This window comes from Callorhinus ursinus, unplaced genomic scaffold (genome assembly GCF_003265705.2).
Source record: "Callorhinus ursinus isolate GAN/ISIS: 27379988/994484 unplaced genomic scaffold, GSC_fseal_2.0 scaffold24, whole genome shotgun sequence".
NCBI classification, from domain to species: domain Eukaryota; kingdom Metazoa; phylum Chordata; class Mammalia; order Carnivora; family Otariidae; genus Callorhinus; species Callorhinus ursinus.
In genome coordinates, this window is record NW_027397086.1 from 19,492,170 (window position 1) to 19,511,851 (window position 19,682).

The 19,682-nt window shown below is 44.6% G+C and overlaps 1 protein-coding gene across 5 annotated transcripts in view; it reads right to left on the bottom strand.

The window, feature by feature from the left end:
- Positions 1-2,739: 2,739 nt before the first annotated feature.
- Positions 2,740-19,682, bottom strand: part of PALM2AKAP2 (PALM2 and AKAP2 fusion) — a 106,088-nt gene continuing 89,145 nt past the window's right edge. For 2 of the 5 annotated variants that reach the window (XM_073876578.1, XM_073876577.1), the window contains exons 3-5: positions 16,725-16,903; positions 11,558-11,596; positions 11,179-11,424 (exon numbers count right to left, since the gene is read on the bottom strand). In XM_073876578.1, coding sequence (XP_073732679.1) covers positions 11,194-11,424; positions 11,558-11,596; positions 16,725-16,903 — 449 coding nt within the window. In that variant the 3' untranslated portion in view covers positions 11,179-11,193. Of the gene's footprint in view, positions 6,671-11,178; positions 11,425-11,557; positions 11,597-16,724; positions 16,904-19,682 lie in introns of those variants that run through there. The other 3 variants (XM_073876579.1, XM_025888417.2, XM_025888416.2) reach the window with 3 other exon arrangements.

Here is a 19,682-nt window from a genome sequence, read left to right on the forward strand (position 1 = left end):
AACAGATGGGCCTGCTGTCAGCCGGAGGGTTGGAGGGAGGAGAGCTGAGACTTTCAGATGGGTAACAAAGCCCCTTTGCAAAGCCCCTCCCTCGGCCACCAACACCAAGCCCTCTGTCTCCTGGGACCTGTGAGATGGGCCAGTTCAGCCCCTCAAGGCCTTTTACTCATTTCATTTTGAGGTTGCCCCCAAGAACTTTCTGAATAGTCAGGCCATGAGGCAAACACATTTCTCCACGAGACTAGCGATTCTCAACCTTGGTTGCACATTAGAAACACCTGGAGAGCTGCTAAGATATACCCATGTTCATAGCCATATCTGAGCCCAATGAAGACAAAATACATCAGAATATCTGGGGGTGAGCTCCAAGTGGCAGTATCTTGAAAGCAAACACCTGGGGATCCTATGTACGGTGCAGCCACATTAAGAGCCCCAGCTCTGGGCAGGGATGCTCAAGGCTTGTGGCAGGTTAGTCTCCTGGGATGCTTTTTAATCTCCAGCCCAGACCAATTGAACCCAAAATTCATAGCTCTCCAGGTGATTCAGATGGAGTCAGAATTGAGAAGTGCTGTTTTAGACCAAATAAGAATTACCTCTTATTTTGTATCTCATCTCAAATTATGCAGCCACATTAATAAAAAAAGGACTTATGGGATCTTGATGTTGCTATCACCCCACACAATAAAAACTTCTTCCAAAGGTCAAACGAATCCCTGGATCTTACCCTGAAATCAGAGTCTGAACACATATAGATATTATGCTCTCTTTACATTTTCTTCTTAATTCGCTCAGCCCCTTTGAGGGGGCCCTCTCTGGAGAGTCTGAATGGAATCGAAGCTCTGGTTCACCAAGACCCACAAAGCGTTGGGCAAAGGTTTGGGCAAAGGCACACCGCCCCCCCCAAATACTCAAAACAACCCAGTACCACATGTGACTGTATCTGCAGCTTATAAATCATGCATCCATTCCACAGTTTTCAAACGTTAAGCGGTATGCCCAGACCCCTATTCATTACTTACTCCAGGTCGGTGATTCTCAAACTGAGGTTCCTGGACCAACAGCAGCATCTCCAGGGGATGAGTTAGAAAATTCTTAGGCTGCATACCCTAGACCTACTGAATCAGAAGCCCTGGGTATGAGGCCCCAATCTGTGTTTAATGAGCCCTCCAGGTGACAGAGATGCTTGCTCAAGTAGAAGCCTCGCTCCCCAGAGGCCCGTCGATCCAGGAGCTGAAGACCACTGCAGAGACAGAATGTGGTCTAAATGGGTGGGCGGAAAACAACCAAACAAGGGAGAGAAAGATTTGCGATTTTATTCTTCTGGGGTACCTGCACATCCATCCCAGGTATTCAGAGCCTACCACCTGTGAACTGAGAACAAAACAGCCAGATAATTCTCCCATCAGGGTTCACGGACACCGAGAACACTATATCATGGCAGAATTTTTTTTAAAAATCTTTATTATGCAAACATTCTTCTTTCTCTGAAAGAAAACATCTGAATGCTTGGGCAACATTTTGGAATTGCTAGTGTGCCATCTCCAGGAATTTTCGGAGGCCCTGTTCTTTGCCTTTGTGTCTTCTTGTACCTTTAAAACCTTTTACAGTCTCCCTTTGAATTCCCCATTTGTTCTCTGTGTTCCCAGCAGCCCAATTTTGAACTTTGTGTGGGTTCTGTGTAGGGAGGGACATAATCACCACACTCTTTTGTGGCACAGGCATCCCATAATGAAAACGAGCAATGCTTTGAAGTAACTTCATGGCCTCATGTGTCCCCCAGTGATTGTCTCTTTGACGCCGATAAGTACAGGGGAGATGAACCTGGCGGTAGGGACGAGAGGTCTCGGTCACAGAGCAAAAACCCTGCCTACCTGCTGTCCACCCATTAGTGATTTTAATGCCTCACATCGGTTTTGGTAAAAGCCTCCTCAGTGAGAATCCCTGAAGATACCTTCTACCTGGACTATCCCAAACTCTGCGTCCCATTCTGAGTGCCTCTCCTGTGTACCTTGACACTCCTGGCTTTGCCCAGCATGCCCAGATATTAGTAGTGATGGATGCAAAGACCAGGACACTGGATCCTGAGCTGATCACAACTCCGTTGTCCCCAGAAGATTGGAAGAAGTCACATACAGTGGGAGAGATGGAGGAAGAGACCCCAAGGGGAGGGGTGGGGTGGGGCAGGAGACGGAAGGTCTGGGGCACAAGTACTTGCGAGGGGCCACTTGGGGAACAGCTGGCTGTGGGGGGGGATGGGGGCAGGAGGAAACTTGGGGAGGAAGCTTCCTGATGAACCTGCCATCTTCATATGCTCTCCCAAGTCTGAAAGTCTCCATTCTTCAGAGGGGAGCCAAATACAGGTGCTGGGAATATAATAATAAAAATTAGAGCCCAAGAGCCACATGCGAAGCTTGGGTTTTACCGTTTGTCCTGCTGTTTGCCCAGCCATCCCTTTGACTTTGGGGGTCTACCTACCTCATCCAGAGGCACCCGTATCATTTCTGGGGTCTCATCAGAGGTCTGTAGGCTCTAGCTGAGGCAGCTGGAGACAGCATCACAAAAAGAGGCACTGGGACAGCCTGTCACAGTGGTGCCCCACCAGCTAGTATTGCTTTTTTGGTTCCAAATGTGCAAGACACAGGTACTGCCACACAGAAGTCAAGACCAAGGGCACCGGCGCGTCGTCGCGTGGCAGATCCGGCCTCCAACCTCCCCCCACCCCCAAACAAGCAGCCATCGTTTATAAAAACACAGCACACACTGGGTTTTAATGAGAAAATAATTGTATACTTGCATTGAATGCCTCACAATCACTATAAAACTGAAGCAGGATAATAACATTTAAGTGGTTAACATACACAGGAGAGCCAGATACAGAGTATAATTCTCAAACACAGTATTGCTGCTTTCCCCCCTCCTCCTCCAAAAAAAAAAAAAAAAAGTCCTTTGGGTAAAGGGCAACACAAAATCAAAATTGGCAGCTCACTCACTGAATGCTTAAAATTCAGGAAATTGGTTCTGTCACTAAAACTGGATATATTCACCATCTCTAAACACTTAGGCTATTTTTTTTTCAATACATAGTTTAATTACATCCATTATTTAGTTGGAAAAATGTTTAACTGTCTTCAGAGACAAGAGTCAACACTGTTCTAGTGTTTCTTGTGATGCTTTGTGTGTGTGTGTGTGTGTGTTGTGTATATATGTGGACACTGATCTATATACTGCTTATATGTCATCGTCTAGGGTGGGCAGCATGCAGAAGTGTAAAGAGGCAAGGAAATCGCATTGTGTCATCTGAGTAGAACACAGCCCAGCCTCCTACCACTGACAGACCCTGTTTCCATAATTTCTGGATGAGAAAGCCAAGGCATGTCAGTAATCAGCTCCGGAGGAATGGGAGCATCTATAAAACACTGTGGAAAGGAACACTTTCAGGAAAGCTTTTAACATCTACAGCATCTAAACATTTGTTATAGTTGAGATTAACAAGCTTGCGTGCTATTTGGGGGCAGGGATGAGCATCAGAGGCCCATTTTTCCGACAAGCCTCTTCCTCTCGATGGATTAGGTGGGAAGGACTCTCCTCCTGGGGTCTATTGCATTTTCAGAAGGTTAAAGGGGTTCATTTGGGATCCCAGAGCCTAGCACGGTGCTATGTACAAAGCCCAATGTTTTCGTAAGGAATAAAAAACTCAAGAGCGCAGAGAAAATCTGGCTCTTGCAAGGGAACTGTTAATTTACATTTTAATGAGCAGAGCAGTCATCAGAAGGCAGCAGGGGGAACAAGCAAATGTTGGCCATGTAGGGGCCATAGTTAAGCAGCTTTGAGACTAGGGTGGGGTCACAGAAACTCTGCATTTGTTGCCTTATCCACACACGGAGCACGGACCAAGGGACTGGGCTCTAGAACTCTGCGCAATGCAGTTCATGCTTCTGGTTCAATCGACTGTAGTCAACGGCCAATTGGTCTGCCTCTAAAGCGAGTCCATGAATTGTGTGACCTCCTAGGCTTCCCAATCAGCTGCAAATTCTCCGTTTTCAAATGTAGGTGTAAGGTGGGTGGGTCCATGGCTTCCTTCAAAACAGAACAAAAACCTGCCGGTGGGTCCTGAGGACTGTTTCCTCTTAGGAAATACGGTGTTGGTCTCTCTCATGTCTATATCACTACCAGATGCAAAGTCAGTTCCATTTTTGGTGCCCCTCATAAAACCGCTCCACTCACCAGCCATCCTAGCTAGCTACCACTGTGCCCCGGGGACACACGAAGTCTTGTCCCAGCTGCTTTCGGTCCGTGCCTGCCATGGGAAGCCTGGAAATCCTCAGGCAAGGTGGCCTTCCTGGGTCTTCCCATTTTACCCGTCAGGACTTCCCACCTAACACAGACCTCATTTTCCTGGGCATGTCTGTCTCCATGCCAGCCTCCCCTACTTGAAAATGAATTCCTTGCAGCAGGGATCTTATTTGTGTCCCAGTGGCCAGCACATTTTGTTGAGTATCCCTTCAGAATATTCAGGAGAATAAACCATATAACGATGGTGCCCACTACCCACCTCTAGAGTTTGGCTTCAAATGGCAGGTTCCCTTGGCAGTTTTAAAGGATCCTTGTGAGTTATCAGACAGTTGCATGTTTACTTTATGCCCACTGCTTGTCTGTGAATAAACTTTCCCCCCTAAAGTCAACACTAGTCTATTAAAAGAAGCAAAGATAATGTGCCTAACATCTACACACAAAGTGTTGTGGCATTGCTACTTGTCAGAGTAACATATTAGAGCTTATGACTTAACACTATAAAAACAAAAAGGAATTTTAGTGAGGTCTGGCTTAATTATTGCTCTTTAAAAAAAAACATAGTTTTAAAAAAAACAGGAAATAAAAGGCTGGTCAGTTTTTTTCTCATGGCCAGATTTAAAAATGTTTCTCATCCAGAAATTCGGGGCACCCAATTATTGAATACCCTTATCATATTGCTTTAAATGACAGAGAGTAAACCTGGCATCCTCTACAGTATACTAAGCTACGAATACAAAGCATGAGAATAAATATGGTACTTTTCTAAATGTCAAATTACAAAACCGCTCAAAACTTTTCAATTGTGACTCATGCAAATACCAGGTTAGGTCAATTTAATATTACAAATACTGTATCAGGTCGGTGCCTCTATATCCCTTTTCATAAAAAAGAAATTCTCACTCACTCCTGACGCTGGCAAATAGCTTTGGAGGAAATAACTGTACACCCTTGTCCCATGATCATTCTGGAATTTTAAAATCCTTGTACACACACTTTACCCAAACACACAGAGACGCGCACGCGCGCGCGCGCGCGCGCGCACACACACACACACACACACACACACACACTTTAGGATCTGTAGCTGATTCCAAGCCTGCGCTTAAATTTCTGTTCTATATTTTTCTCTTTATCAACCTGAAAAACACTGGTTGCTCAGCAAAAATAATCTCTCTTACTTCCTTATTTTCCTACTTTCTCCCTCCCTGTTTCTCTATCTTCATGACCTTTTCTTTAATGATTCCCTTCCGACTGATCCAAAATAATCCTATCATTCTTCCTACCAAGCAAGGTCCACTTTATAATATAAAATATAGTTATAAACACCTTTTTATTTCCCGTCCTCTGCCTCTCTAAGGCAGAGTTTGCCCTTTTTCAATTATTGCCATTCTAAAAATACCCCTACCATCTTGAGCCAAGCTGTTGAATGTGTAGATTTTACACATGGATATGCTCCCCCCATCCCATCATAAAAATAGTTGTTGCCCACTAAATATAGTTTTCATATGAAGAAACATAATTGTGAAAATGTGTTCTCATAAACAGCAAATACTGTAAGCAGATGAGATCCTAAAGCTAAGACAATCCATTTGGTTTGGCTTTCTCCCTCTTTCTCAACCCCTTCCTGTAGAATAGATTGTTTGCAACATGAAGAAACATTGTCTTGAAAATGTGGATTTTATGTATTGCCATCATTGATTGCTCCCAATTAAAAACAATTAAATGTAAGAGAAATGGAATCCTAATTGCCTCTTCCGGGCCAATAAAGAGAAACTTGCATTTGATTTTATGGCTGCTGGAGTAAACGAAGTTATCCCAACACCTCGGATGCCGTGAGTGAAGGCGGGAAGCTGGTGCAGGGAGCATCCTACGCCTTGTAGATTGCACCAGTCTGGGCTCTACTGCACTAAATGGCCCTGTTACCAATGTTTGTCCTCATCACCCAGCGGGGCTAGTCTCAGTTCTGCGTGTAGCAACCATGTGGATCTGCTTGTCCTTTTGGATTAAAGGACTGGTCCACATCCAGGTGATACTTTGAGTCTCAAAAAAAAAAAAAAAATCCTTTCTCTTTTGACTCCTGGGTGTTTATAGAGTTTGATGGGTGGGTGCTTTTCACTTGATTTTTCATCGTTGGTCATTGCAGCTTCTGGTCTACATAAGGATTGCTGAGTTTGTTCGCACTTTAATAAATATTCCATTAAAATGCTTCAATGTGTGGATTTCTTGGTTTCTTGGTAACCCAAGCACCAAAGAAGCTTCCTGGGTGGAAGGAAGTTTGTTATTCATTGTCTTCTTCCTCCTGGTTGGCATAGATCCCTGCCTCCCAGCGCAAGGCCAGGGCGCTCTTTCTTCGATTAACCCGTGTGGCCTCAAGGACCTAAAGAGAAGAAGGAAAAAAAAATGAATCAAAGTTCATGGATGTTCACTATATAAACAAACCAGCTTTTCTGGTTTTTTTTTTTTTTTTTTTGGTCCTTTCCCTCTCAACAGCATCCAAGAAAGGGAAAGTAATAGTGTCTGGAATGGCCGGGAGGTAGAAGAGATGTGGTAAATAAAGTAGGGTTCTGAATATGCATTCATTTCATAGCCAAATTTCATTTGCTCTTTGACCCATAGTTTTCACAGAAATTTAATTTCCCTGACGTGTTCTCCACGTTTTTTTCTTCCATTTTTATTTAAATTCTAGTGACTTAACATATAGTGTCATACTGGTTTCAGGAGCGGAATTTAGTGACTCATCACTTACATATAACACCCCGTGCTCATCACAAGTTTGCATATGTTTTTGAACTAGACTTGACTCTGCATTGTTTTGATAACACAGTAGGTCTCTACATGTTATCTAATCAGTGCTGTCTGATGGAAATGTTCTGTATCTGTGTTATCAATATGGTAGCCACTAAGCTACATGGCTATGGAGCACCTGGAATAAGGCTAATGTGGCTGAGAAACTAAATGTTTAATTTTCATTAATTTTAATATCCTCACGGACCTTGTGACTACCATATTGGACAGCACAGGTATCAGTTGTCTTAGTCTCTTTGTAAAGAAGCAGACCAGAAAATAATCCCAAACAATTGGACCAGTGTGAATTCAACCCATCAAGCTTTGTGGACATACATAAGCTATGATCATATTTATATTATAAAAGTCCACTTTGGTATAACTAACCTTCCAAGAGAAACTAAGTGGAAAGAAAAATAGCTTCCCAGGCCAATAAAAAGCAATCTGAGCATGATGATGCAACATCAGGGCACAGGTGCTAATAAATGAAATGCAAGGTGACAAAATCCAGGAGAGGTAGGCTCACCACTGTTGGGGTAAGGCCTCCCTCCCTCCAGTTCACTAGAATAGTCTGTGGACTCCACAGGGAAACTTCAGCCAGGCTGCTCCAGCTTTGGTTTGATTGAGATGAGATCCAGATGGATGACATTCACGTTGTCAACATATGAGAAGTGGCTCAATTTCATGACACGGCACCACAAGCAAGCCCACGCATGCCAATCAATTAAATTATGGTGGCATTAGCTTAGGACGTGCAGGTTCTGATATTAAAGAAAAATCTAGCAGAGCCAACACTGGTTGATGATCCAAACTGCAGTGAAGGCTTTGCTTATTCTAAGAACAATCATTTTGGCAAGGGACGAAGATGCGGGCAACTCCAGAGAAGCAAGGAGGTGCAGGTTGCAGGCAGTATTGGGAAACAAGGCACAAGCAAGTTCTGGGTAGATTCATGGTCTGGAGGTCCATCTCAACCTGCTTCTTTGGACCTCTGACAAATGGATGGACTTCCCAGACCTCCGATGTGCTTTCCTCTGGGAAGCCTTCCCCAGTCCCCCCAGCTGGGACAGCTGGACCTAACATGTAGGATGCACTCAGCCATGTCTCCTAAATGAATGTTCATCGTTAAGCACATAAGCCATATCATAGTGTCTTGTGTGTAAGCATACCACGGTCACTTATTCAATATCTAAGAATAAGAGACCAGTAGGGGCAAAGAATGCTACTAAGTCTGGTATAGTTAAGTAGAGGATTCATCTAGGTCAGTGCGTGGTAACAGGGTACTGAGATAGGGTACTGGACTAGATCCAGAAGTCCTGACTTTCTTTCTGGTTCCGTCTGGGACATGGTGTTGTTCATGGCATCTCATCTCTCAACTTTCTTCATCTGCAAGATGGAGACAGCACCTGCCTTGGGTCGAAGGCTTTCTCCGGAGACAGCACTGGCTCTGAAGTCCAGGCAAGTCTAGATTTAAATCCTAGTGACTGTGTGACCTTAGAAAAGCCACTTACCCCTGGGCCTCAGTTCTCTTAGGTGTGAAATGGGAATCATAAAAGCTATAGTACAGAGCTGGCCCGGGGAATAAATGAGGCAATATCCATACAGCATAGTTCTCAGTGCTCTGTGAGTTTTCAACCAATAATTATTTCTATCATTATTTGAAGGGGCTTTGTAAACAATGAAGTGTTCAGACAACTACATTGTGTTGTCTCTGGGTAATACAAGGCTTCTCGTCTAGGACTGGCTCAGGGGTGAAGACATCCTACAATGGCCTTTTGAAGATTCAAAGGCTAAGCTCTTGGAGAAGGTATCTAAATGAGCATTTACTCCATAATTAATTCAGAGTACAGTATTGTAGTGTGTGTGTGTGTGTGTGTGTGCGCGCGCACACGCGCGCATGCACGTGTGTGTCTATAAATCTCAAGCAAATCTAGAGCTCTGATACTTTAGTTCCTGCATATTAACTTCATTTCCTAAAGTTCATTCCTTTCTTTTTTGGGCAAAAAAAGCACTTGCCTCTGGAGCTCTAGTAATAGAATAATTAACACATCACACATACTGTGAACCCTTTACTGTTTTGATCCTCAAGACTGTTCTACGGGATACATACTATTATTACTCGCATTTCCCATAGGAAGAAACTGAAGCACAGGGAGGTTAAGTTGACCAATGTTACTCAGCTGGGGGAAGAACTGAGGTTCACACGCCCTAGGCCACTGTGCTACATTGTGACTCAGTGCCCATCAGGAGTCTGTTGGAAGAAGCAACAGAAAGAGCAATAATACTCTCTATAGGAATGGAGAGGGGAAAACATAAAAAAAAATTAAAAATAATAATTGAAAAATCTGATTTAAGGTTTTATCATTTTCACAAATTCAGGTTTAGGTCTGGTGAGAGGGAAAAAAATCAATTCTCTTTGAGCAACCTGCTAATAATAATTTTCTCCCTCTCAAGCTTGGGAAATTCAAGCAAATCACTCATCTTTGTGTAGAAATCAACAGACAACTGTATTTGGAGTATGAGTAACAAGAGGCAGAAGGGTTAAGTAATGTCAGTCACTCCATTTACATTAATATTTTGTCTTCCTAAGTCCTCTTCAATTGAAGATAGACTGGGCCCAGTTTTATCTTCCTTGAACATATTTGACCAGATTTTCATTATTCTTAATTATGTTAACTCAAAGGGGATGGGGCCCAGGGCCTAATTCTTCCACTGCCATTGCCAGATGAGAACCGCAATTAGCCACTGAGGAGGACACATGGGATGATATATCTGTTATATTTCATTACTCCTTTTATATCTTATGAAAGAATACTCATATCTTTTGAGAGAAAATTACTGATAATCATCAGCTCCCATCTCTGGTACTAATTATTTTGCAAGATAGGGAGATTTTAAAAATACATTGTGCTATAAGTTAGCGCAACCATTCTGAAGAATAATTTGCAATACGTAATGAATGTGAGGATGTAAAAGCCCTCTCTAACCGGTACTTCCCCTCCTAGATATACAGAGAGAAATTCTTCCAGAGCTTACACAAAGAGAAACCCGTAACATTCACTGAAACATTGTTTGTAATTGCAAAAAATAAGGAAACAAAGAAAGAAACAACCAACATTTCCAATAGGAGGATGAATTAACGGTGATATATTCATTCAGTGGGATACCATACAGCAGCTATAATGAATGAGCTACAGTTGTCAGTAACAACTTGGAGGCATCTAAAAACAATGTAGATAGAATAAAGTAAGGAGCAAAGGATGTTACAATGTGATATCGTTTCTAGAAAGTTTTAAGGCATGCAAAACCAAGATGTTATCCATGTAGACAAACATATGAAATATAAACATAAAAACATGCAGAGAAATGATTAACAGCAAACCTAAGATAAGTTACCTCTCAGGAGAGAGAGAAATGGGGATTGGGGAGAAGTAACAAGGGGGCTTGAACGGTATTTGCAAAATTAATATTATTGATATTAATTAACATCTGTTATTAATATTAATAATTTAAAATATTAAGCAAATATTATAAAATGATAAGAATGGTCAAAGCTGGATGGGTGAGCTTTATTGTTTTATTATCTCTTATTATTGGAACATTTGAATGCCAACTCCATGACACTGAGGACTTTGTTTTGTCGACTGCTCTATTTCTGGAACCTCGAAGAGTGCCTGGCATGTACCAGGTCCTCAATAAATTGTTAACTGAGAGAATGAATGCATGATTCTCCTTGCAGTTCTGTATATTTGAAATAATTATTTTAAAAATAATAAAATTCTAAAGAAAAAATACAAAAACATTGTGTTTTCCCATAGCAAAAAAAAGGAAAAATATTTAAAAATTAGGGGAAAATGAAAAATACTGTGACTTTTCATAGCACAGATAATTGTGAAATCTGTGTAAAAGGAAATTGTAGAAGAAAGGAGGAGACTTGGAAATTCAATGCTTAAATTAAGGAGCTTCCAAAAACAAACAAACAAAAACCAGGTTTAAAGATGGGAGCGGGGAGGGGAGTGGGCAGTGGGATGGTTCACTTTTGGAACAACTTATCCTGAAGATCCTGAGGCTACGGAGTGGAGCTATCTGGATTTGTGTTATGGGAAACAAAGAACTGGATCAACAGCTCAGGCCTCTTGAGTTGCACTGTTTTCTAACCAGACCAGAGCTATCTTTGCTATCAGTGCCTGAAGAAACTAAAGTCCGTGCCCTTGAATGCAAACACCTTCCAGATCCATGAGCAGGGCAAGGTCTTCTCCAGCCCCACCACACAGCACAGCAAAGCACAGCAGCAGGGAGCCCTGTCGCATGTACCCCAACATTTCCAGGCAGTCCCCAGTTCCGAAAAGGCTGGAAGAAAGAAACACAGAGACGAGCTGCTTCCGTGCCCATCTCCTTGAACACATCAGGAAATGGCAAACCACAAGAGCATGCACCTGGGTCAGGCATGCAGGAACACCAAGACAAACAAGTGGAAAAGTACCTCGGAAGTCACCTTGCAAGACAGTAACTTAGAGGTGTACTGGCAGAGAGGGAAAAGAGCAGGGTTAGTACACAACAGAGACACACTCGCACAACATCCCCCAGCTGGAAACTGGCACCACGCTGGGGGTGGGAGGGAGGGGAAGTAACACCGGGAGACCATCACACACCCACACCAGACTCGCTTCATCTGATATTAGTTTATTTGAAAATCTGTATCTTTTGGAGCATGTAGATACCCTGCTATTCATTAATAAAAATATCAGATAAGCCATACTTTGTTAATTCAAAATTCGTAGCTTCCACTTTCTGGGCTTTGAATTAACAAGAGTCTTCCCCGCCCCCAGATACAAACAGCTGCCCACCAGCAAGGTCTTTGCTGGCCATTTTGGATTTGCTAGAATCTATAGCCAACCAGCCTCTTCTCTTCCTGTAGTTCCTTTGAGCCCCACAGTAGTCTTAAAGCCCACTGTCCCACGAAGGAAGGACCCCTAGCACGGGCTCAGGACTTGGTTTGAATACAAGGTTTGTGGGGGCAGATCCTGTGAACCTGAGCTGTGGATGGCACTGACTAGGGAGGGCACACAGCCATCCTTGTCACTATTTTGGGGGCCTGGATAAGTTCCTGACAGTGGGGTGATCACGTAGGAACTAAAATGACCCTTTAGTTCCTGTAGGACACTAAAAGTCTCTGCAAGAAATGCTCAGAACAAAATGGGCCAGCTATGGGAAATGACACAGAAGAATGGACTTTGGGCAGCTCCCCTCTGGAATTATGGTAATGGTAATGACCTTGCATTTACACAGCTTAGGACACTGGAGGCATTTCTTGGTCTTTGCCACTGGCATCCACGGACTGGTTCGGTGGGGTCATATGTCTGTGGTCATTAACTGCTTCTAATGTGTAGCGCTAAAAATGATAGTTCTGTAATGATCAGGCTGATGACTTGCATCTGATGGATTCTCTTTGTACCCCCACAGGGTATGAGCAGCTAGGAGAAAGCTGGACAGCATGAAACATCCTTGCTTGTGGCTAAGCTTCCCATGGAGCCTGCGGTGTGGGGCACGGGATGGGCCTCCCTCATCCACTCACTGAGAGTAAATATGGCCACGGGGTGTCTTGCTTTGAGGGGGAATGTGTGCGAGGAATTCTTAGAAAACAGTAACTGCTAGCCCCCAGCTTTGACTTAACCCAGGAGAACAGGTGAGGCCTTCTCTTATTCCAAGACAGGCAGTGATGACTGAAAGACATCTCAGTAACTATTTTGGGGGTAAGAGAGAGAGTAGAAAACCCACCAAGAGTAGATCCTATGCTAGAAGCCGGGTTGGGGCTGAATGCGTCTAGGAGGCTGTAATTTGGATGCAGGCCAGCATCACTTCAATTGAGAAAGGGAAAGCAAATCCACCAACCTGTTCAAGAGCATCACTGACTCAGGAACCCATCATCTTCTGAGGCTCAGGGAACAACTGGCCAGAAAAAAACACTTTTGCCTGAATATCCTTCCTTTGCAAGGCATCAGGGAACCTTTTAGGAAACTATGATTCATCAGTCCATCATGTGTTACATGATGGACCAGAGATGGCATCAGGTCCAGCTAAGGGGACACTTCCACAAAGAAAACATTTCCAGATAAGAAACATGACTGTTGCATCTGGCTGGGTGATGCGTGCAAGGCACAGAAGCAGCAGGCTGAGGGGGTGGATGGGGTTGAAGCTCAGTTCCCACATTCCCCTCACAGTGTGGCAGGGGCAGGGGTGCATCCTAGAAGAGGAAAAAGGGTGCCTTTTTCGAATTCTTACAAGGGCCTTGTGAAGGCTGATAAACAGCCAGGGTAAGGAGGTAAGGGTGGGGATAGCAACCTCCCTACCCCCAAATCAGCTGAGGAGTCCTAGTCAGTGGGGCCTGGCTGAAGCCTTGAGCATGGAGACACTCATCAGTGACCACATCACACAGAGCATGGAAACCAGCAGGTGGCACCTGCCCAAGGTCTGAGCTGGTAACAAGGGTGGCCATGTGGGGATCACTTCTCAAGAAAAGGGACTTTTTCCAGTTCCTCGTTACTGACTTTTTCACCAACTGCGAAAGCAGGAGGATATCCACAAGTGACTTAAGATCCCCAATGCAGGGACTTGTGGGTAGGTATCCCAAAAGAGAGTCAGGATTGAATTTCCCATCTTCTGTCGTTCTCTGAGCCATCCCCTTGTATCCAGCAGAAGAGAGGGACAGCTCGGGGACATGAAAAAGGCCACCGAATGCAGCAGCTTCCCCAGCACCATCCCCTGGCAGGGCATCCATGAACCAGCGGCCTCCTTCTGGTCTGGCATACGATTTTTTATAAAGTGGGAAGATTTAAGCTGGAAATGAGCTGGGGACAGGACTCCAGAGACCTCTGCTGCTCTGGGGTGGGGAAACGGAATCTGTTTGGAATGGCAAGGATGTCTTTCTCGGGGGTTGGCAAAAACCACTTGTGAAAACTAGAGGCACAGCTCATGGTTTCCCTTGACTTCTCTGTCTGCTCTTTCTTCTGTCCTTCATGCTCAGTAAGACCACGTGTCTACTGTAACACTACACATACATCCTAACTGCCCCATTTTGTTTTTAGGTCTTCCTTCTCCTTAGCAAGCAAGTAAGAATGCTTTTCATTCCAGTCAGAAAGAACTCGCCACTTCCTATGAGCAAACACAAGGTTTGGTCCTGACCGTGTGTGCGGGACCCGGAGTGTAACCAAGCGACTCACTGCAAAGAATGCTGGCAGGTGGATGCGTCAGGTGACCCCGGACTCAGGTGAGCCATGGGAGGCTTCTGGAGGGTGGAGGAGCTAAGAAGCCGTGCTTCACCCTCAGAAGAGTGTATGTGAACGGCACCGGGAAAACTGAACTACCGGCTTCTGGGGCAGGGAAGCCAGGTACGCAGTCAAACATCAACAATCCATTGGCTCCCTATGATTATCCTCCTGGTAGAAGAGATGATTAAAGAAGGGGCCAGAGATCGGCTAGGAAAACAAATGAAGTTTGTTCATTCCTGCAGGGAAACTTCAACACGTTCTCCAGTGACTGATGTAGATCCAGTAGAAAGGACACCCTGAATTAAAAGGCCTAGGGGATGAAAGAACAGGTGGCTCTAAAATCAAGTTTGGCTGATGGTCACATATGGGCTTTAGAAACAAATCCGAGTAGGGTTTTGAAGTTTTGAGTCTCTTAAAAGAGGATATAGTGGATTGCATAGATTTTGCTCTGTTCCTAAGAGTTTCCTACAACAAACTTGGTTCTCTTGTAATATCAAGAACAGTGCAAAACACCTGGCTTTGAAATCCAAGGTCTGGGGATATTAACAGCCTGATTAGTTAATAGGTTTCTTCCTTATGCAAAATGTTCATTTACTTGAGAAAAACAGAGATGGGAGGCTCCCACTTGGTTGAGGACCTGAGGGATGATTAGCATACTGAAATGTTGATTGCAAGTAGATTCCTGAATACAAAGGGGAAATCCAATCTGGTTGCATCCTGAGTTTGCACTAAGGTGGCTTTCAGCCTGTGTGTGTGGAATGCGTAGCAGTGGGCTCTTCACTTTCATGGGGAGTATCTGCACTTCGACACAAAAGGCACACATAGGCAATGTGCAGACTGTGCTTAGAAAACACCTGCAAGGGTCACATGCAGAGTGGTTCTGTTCATTCTTCCCCTTCCATGCCAGGATGCAAGGGGGACCCTCAGCTAACCTCTACCACAGCTGCTGATATACGGTGTGGACTCACTGGGAGAAAAGAAAACAAGCCACTTACAGCACTAAGCTTCAAAAGCACAGGCTCCAGAAAATACCCAAAAGTAAACTCTGTATTTTCAGTGGGGCTGCAAAGAAGTGCTGGCTAAGGTGACTTTCTGCTGCTTGGGGAAGGAGCCCCAGCAGCAGAACTGTCTGCAACAGTGACTGAGGGCCAGGCACCATCCACTGTGCGGTAGGAGGAATGGCCCCCGAATGCTCCAGCTGAACAGAGCAGCTGAGGCAGTGTTCTAGGCAGCTTAGGTGTAAGCTAAGGGAGAGCCTGGGGGAAGCAAGTGAGTCAGCAGCTGCTATAGATGTGTCTACTTTCTTTATCACTAAATATTTTTTAAAAGCACCGTTCGGCATCTGGCTTCAGGTCCCGAAACCCTTGAACTTAGCCAACCAGGATATGCGAGGCAGTAAGGAGGCATGGGATTCCGACTGTGAGCCCGTAGCATTCAGGTTTAAGGTAACCCAATAATTTATTATCCAAACTGGGGCAGTTTTTAAAAGTGAAAGGGGATGCTGTTAAAAATTACACCAGGACCACAGGCATAAGCCAGCACTGTCCAGGTCAGCTGGGCAATGTCTTCAATGGACCCAAGCTATTTGTGACCTAGCTGAAACTGGGGGGTGGGCCACGGCCACTTTGATAAATGGTACGAGACTGAGGCCACCAGACTCCCAGGAAGTCGGCATGGGCCCCTGAGGCTGGTCCCCGGGCTCCTGGCTATGGAGACCGTGTCTCTGACTGGAGAAAGAAACTCCAGAGCAGATGATTTCCTTCATGGCTCATGTGAATGTCACGTGCAAAGGTGTTGAGAACTGAGGGTAGCAGGGTAGCCCTGTGGTTTCTGTCATTTTAAATGGCTCTTTCCTGCCAAACTATACACACATGCTTGGTAACACCCCAAAACCCATTCAGCCTTCTGCACGCTGTGTCATATTTATGGGGACTGCTCAGAGTAGACAGTAAAAGGGACAGCATCATCAGAGTTCTCTAGAGAAATAAAACCTCTACGGGGCGGGGCCAGCAATGGTAGCAGGGAGTACCCGGAGATGATTTGAGGGTGCTTGTGTCCTTCCTCCTGTGTTGTGCTGATGTGTTTTTTTTTTTTTTTCCCCTACACACCAAACATCATGCCCTGCACCAGCCTCGCCGGTGGGTTCCAGTACACTCGGCAGCAAAAGGACCCTCTCCTTGCATCATCCACATTCTTGAGAAACATGGCAAAACCCCCAAACCCAACTCCAGGCACATTAAACAGACACATTTGAGAATTGGTTTCGGAGCCAGGACACTGGCCAGACAACGGCATACACACCCGTGCCTGAACGGAGATAACCGCATGCCACGCGGACGTTCACCCTCAGAGAAGTGAAAGAGGAAAGGAGGAAAAACTTACACTACTATCATCCATTCTCTCACGCCTTTTAGATTTGTGGGTCTCATAGTCTTCCATGAGGGTCTGCATCAGATTCTTGGGCCGCTGGGATCCGGCAGCCTCTTCGGGGGCTAAGTCAGGCTGTGAGCTGGGGCCTTCAGGTGAGGGGGATGGAGGAGGTTTGACTTTCTCTATTTTCCCTGAAACAACACGAAGAGAACACCCTTTCTAAGCTTGTCCGCTCATGACTGCTTCCAGAAAGAATACTGGCAAAAAGCAACCTCTGACAGAGAGCGGTACCAGAATGGTTGTTAAGTGTGGGTCACCGTACTGCAGGGACCAAAGGCTAAAGATGATGTCACAAACCCATCCAACAAAGACCTCAAGGACACCAGTGCTACAAAGTCAGTCAGACCAAGGAGGCCTGCAGGCACTCTGGAAATGTATGTTAGACAGACACTGGCTTCAGTTGTTCTGGGGACGTGTCCTCTATCACAGATTCCAGAATTCGACTGTCAGAGGTGGCGGTGCTGCCAAGCCTTAGAAACCCACGTTTTACAATTGAGGAAAACAGGCTCTGCAAAGGGGACGTCGTGCTGAGGTCCCAGGGAGCTGGGCATGGTTCCAGGTCTCTTGCTTTCCTCACCAGGTTCTTTCCTTATATCAGAAGCCACCAGTGGGCAGCTGACCTGCCCAGCCTTTCTGCATGGACGGGACTACAAAACATTTGAATGAGAACCAGGCTTGTTGTTCCCAGGTCACCCCAGTCTTCTACTGGCCAGCTTCATTCTTGACCTTACCTGCCAGGGTCCTGAGAGCATACGGTTTGAGACTCTCAGACCTTAGGGTCGGAACATCAACCAAGGCAGGCTGGATGTTGTAGAAGGGCGTGCGCCAGACTTGGGAAAGGTGAGATTTTTAGCTTTGAAAGTGCCCTACAAGAATTCTCAGGATAAGGACATCAGATCAACTGTGATGCCGTGGTGACTCCAGACACTTTCATTAAGACCGTCTGCATCCTTCCCTCTTGGGAAATGCCCAGCCCTGACTTCGGCCCTGACTTCGCGGGGTGGGTTTCATTGCCAGAGCCCCAAATGCACCTCTGAGAAGTATCTTCAGGTGCAAAAGCCATGATTTTTCCAACTATGCCTATCGTGGGAGACACAGCTATAGGGTGTGTGAACAAGGAATGTGGAGGAAACACACAAATAAATAGGGCCATTCGAGTCTAAAAGTTTGGAAACCACCAGGGGAGGAGACAGATCCCTTTCACCCCTTTCATTCCCAAGCAGAAGGTGGCTCTGTTTCTTCCTCTCCCTCCCTAGACTTCTAACTTGGCAACTGCTGTAGCCACAGTCACAAGTGGAGCCTGGGGACCATGCCTCCATGTGGACCGCTACAGCTCTTTTCTGGGCATAGCTCCTTTTGACGGGAGTACCCTCCCCACCCCCTAGAGTTCAGAAAACCCAGGTTTTAATTCTTGCATTTCCATTCACTAGCACTGTGTTGACTGTAAACAACCATTTCATGTTCCCACTCTTACCTTGGGCCGATCACTTAAGATCTCTAAGCTTCAACTTTCCTAGTTATAGAAAGAGAGTTTGGGAAGAAGTTATCTTTGAAGTCCCTTCTAACTCAAACATTTTGCTATTCTGTCAAATATTTCTGGCAAGAGGATCAATCTTTATTGGTTAAAAAAAAAGGCATATGGCCATTATATTTGGCAAATTAGGTGCAAAGTGGTTTTTAATATACAGAGCACTCTATCTGCAGACTCACCATTCCATCATAACTTAGTGAAACCAATTGTCTTGACCTAAATTACCCAGATCACTAATGAAAAGTCTTTTGATATTGACAGTAAGGCAATAAATATTTCTAAGTCCTCAAATTCACTAGCAATGGATTCTATTTTTTATTAGGGAAACAGGGAATGCTATCATGATAACTACAGATGCATCAACAATATTAAATAGTTAGCAACATTTTACCATGCCTTCTCCATCTATTCTTCCTTCCTCTTTTCATACTGAAATACTTTAAAACAACCCTAGACCTTAGGTAGTATCACCCCTGAATGCTTAATATGTGCCTCTAGAAATTCCCATTGACTTTTTAAATGAAGCCTTGAGAACTTACACAGCATAGTGGTGAGCGTGCAACTCTGGAGCCAGCCACTTGGGTTTGAATCTACTACTTAGCAGCCAAATCTTGGGCAAGTTACTTACTGTTTCTATGTCTCAGTGTCCTCATCTGTAAAATGGGTATGATCCTAGAGGTACCTACCTCACACAGTTGATATAAGGACTAAGTTAATATTTATAAGGTTAATATTTAAAACAGTGAGCATCCAATGAATCCAGTTACTATCTATTTGTAATCTCAAAGAACAATATGTCTACCGAGTGAGAATAAGCAATTTCAAGGGCAAATTCTGCATAAGATTTTTGCAACTCTTCTAGAACTAGAACTAGACACCTAATTGCCAGGTTGATCATTTTCCAAGTGACTACACAGGTGTCCAAATAACTTCCCAGCAGTCACCTCTCCAGTATTAACCTTCTAGAAAGCAGAGTCCATATTCACTGCTCTAACTTCACCCTTTCACACATACCACAGTAGGACCCCTGGCTCATGGCACTTTGTTGATACTTCTGTGAAAGCCTTTTCACATACTGACTTGTATCATACCTGGTTGTTTAAGCTTCTCTTCTCAGTTAAGCTATAATGTCAACCCAGGATAGGGATGATTTCAACCATTATGAATCCCTTAACTCATCTGAATGTAAACTCCATTAGAGCAGGATCTTGTCTGTCCTGGTCATTGCTGGATCCCAGCACCCACTGGGTATTTGGCACAAGGCAAGAGCTCATGTTTGTTGAATGAACCGGTAAGTACATTATGACATATGTAGCAGCCACTTGTTAAATGCTTGTGGATTGGGACAAAACTCCCAGTAAAGAATCTGAGCAAAGAGA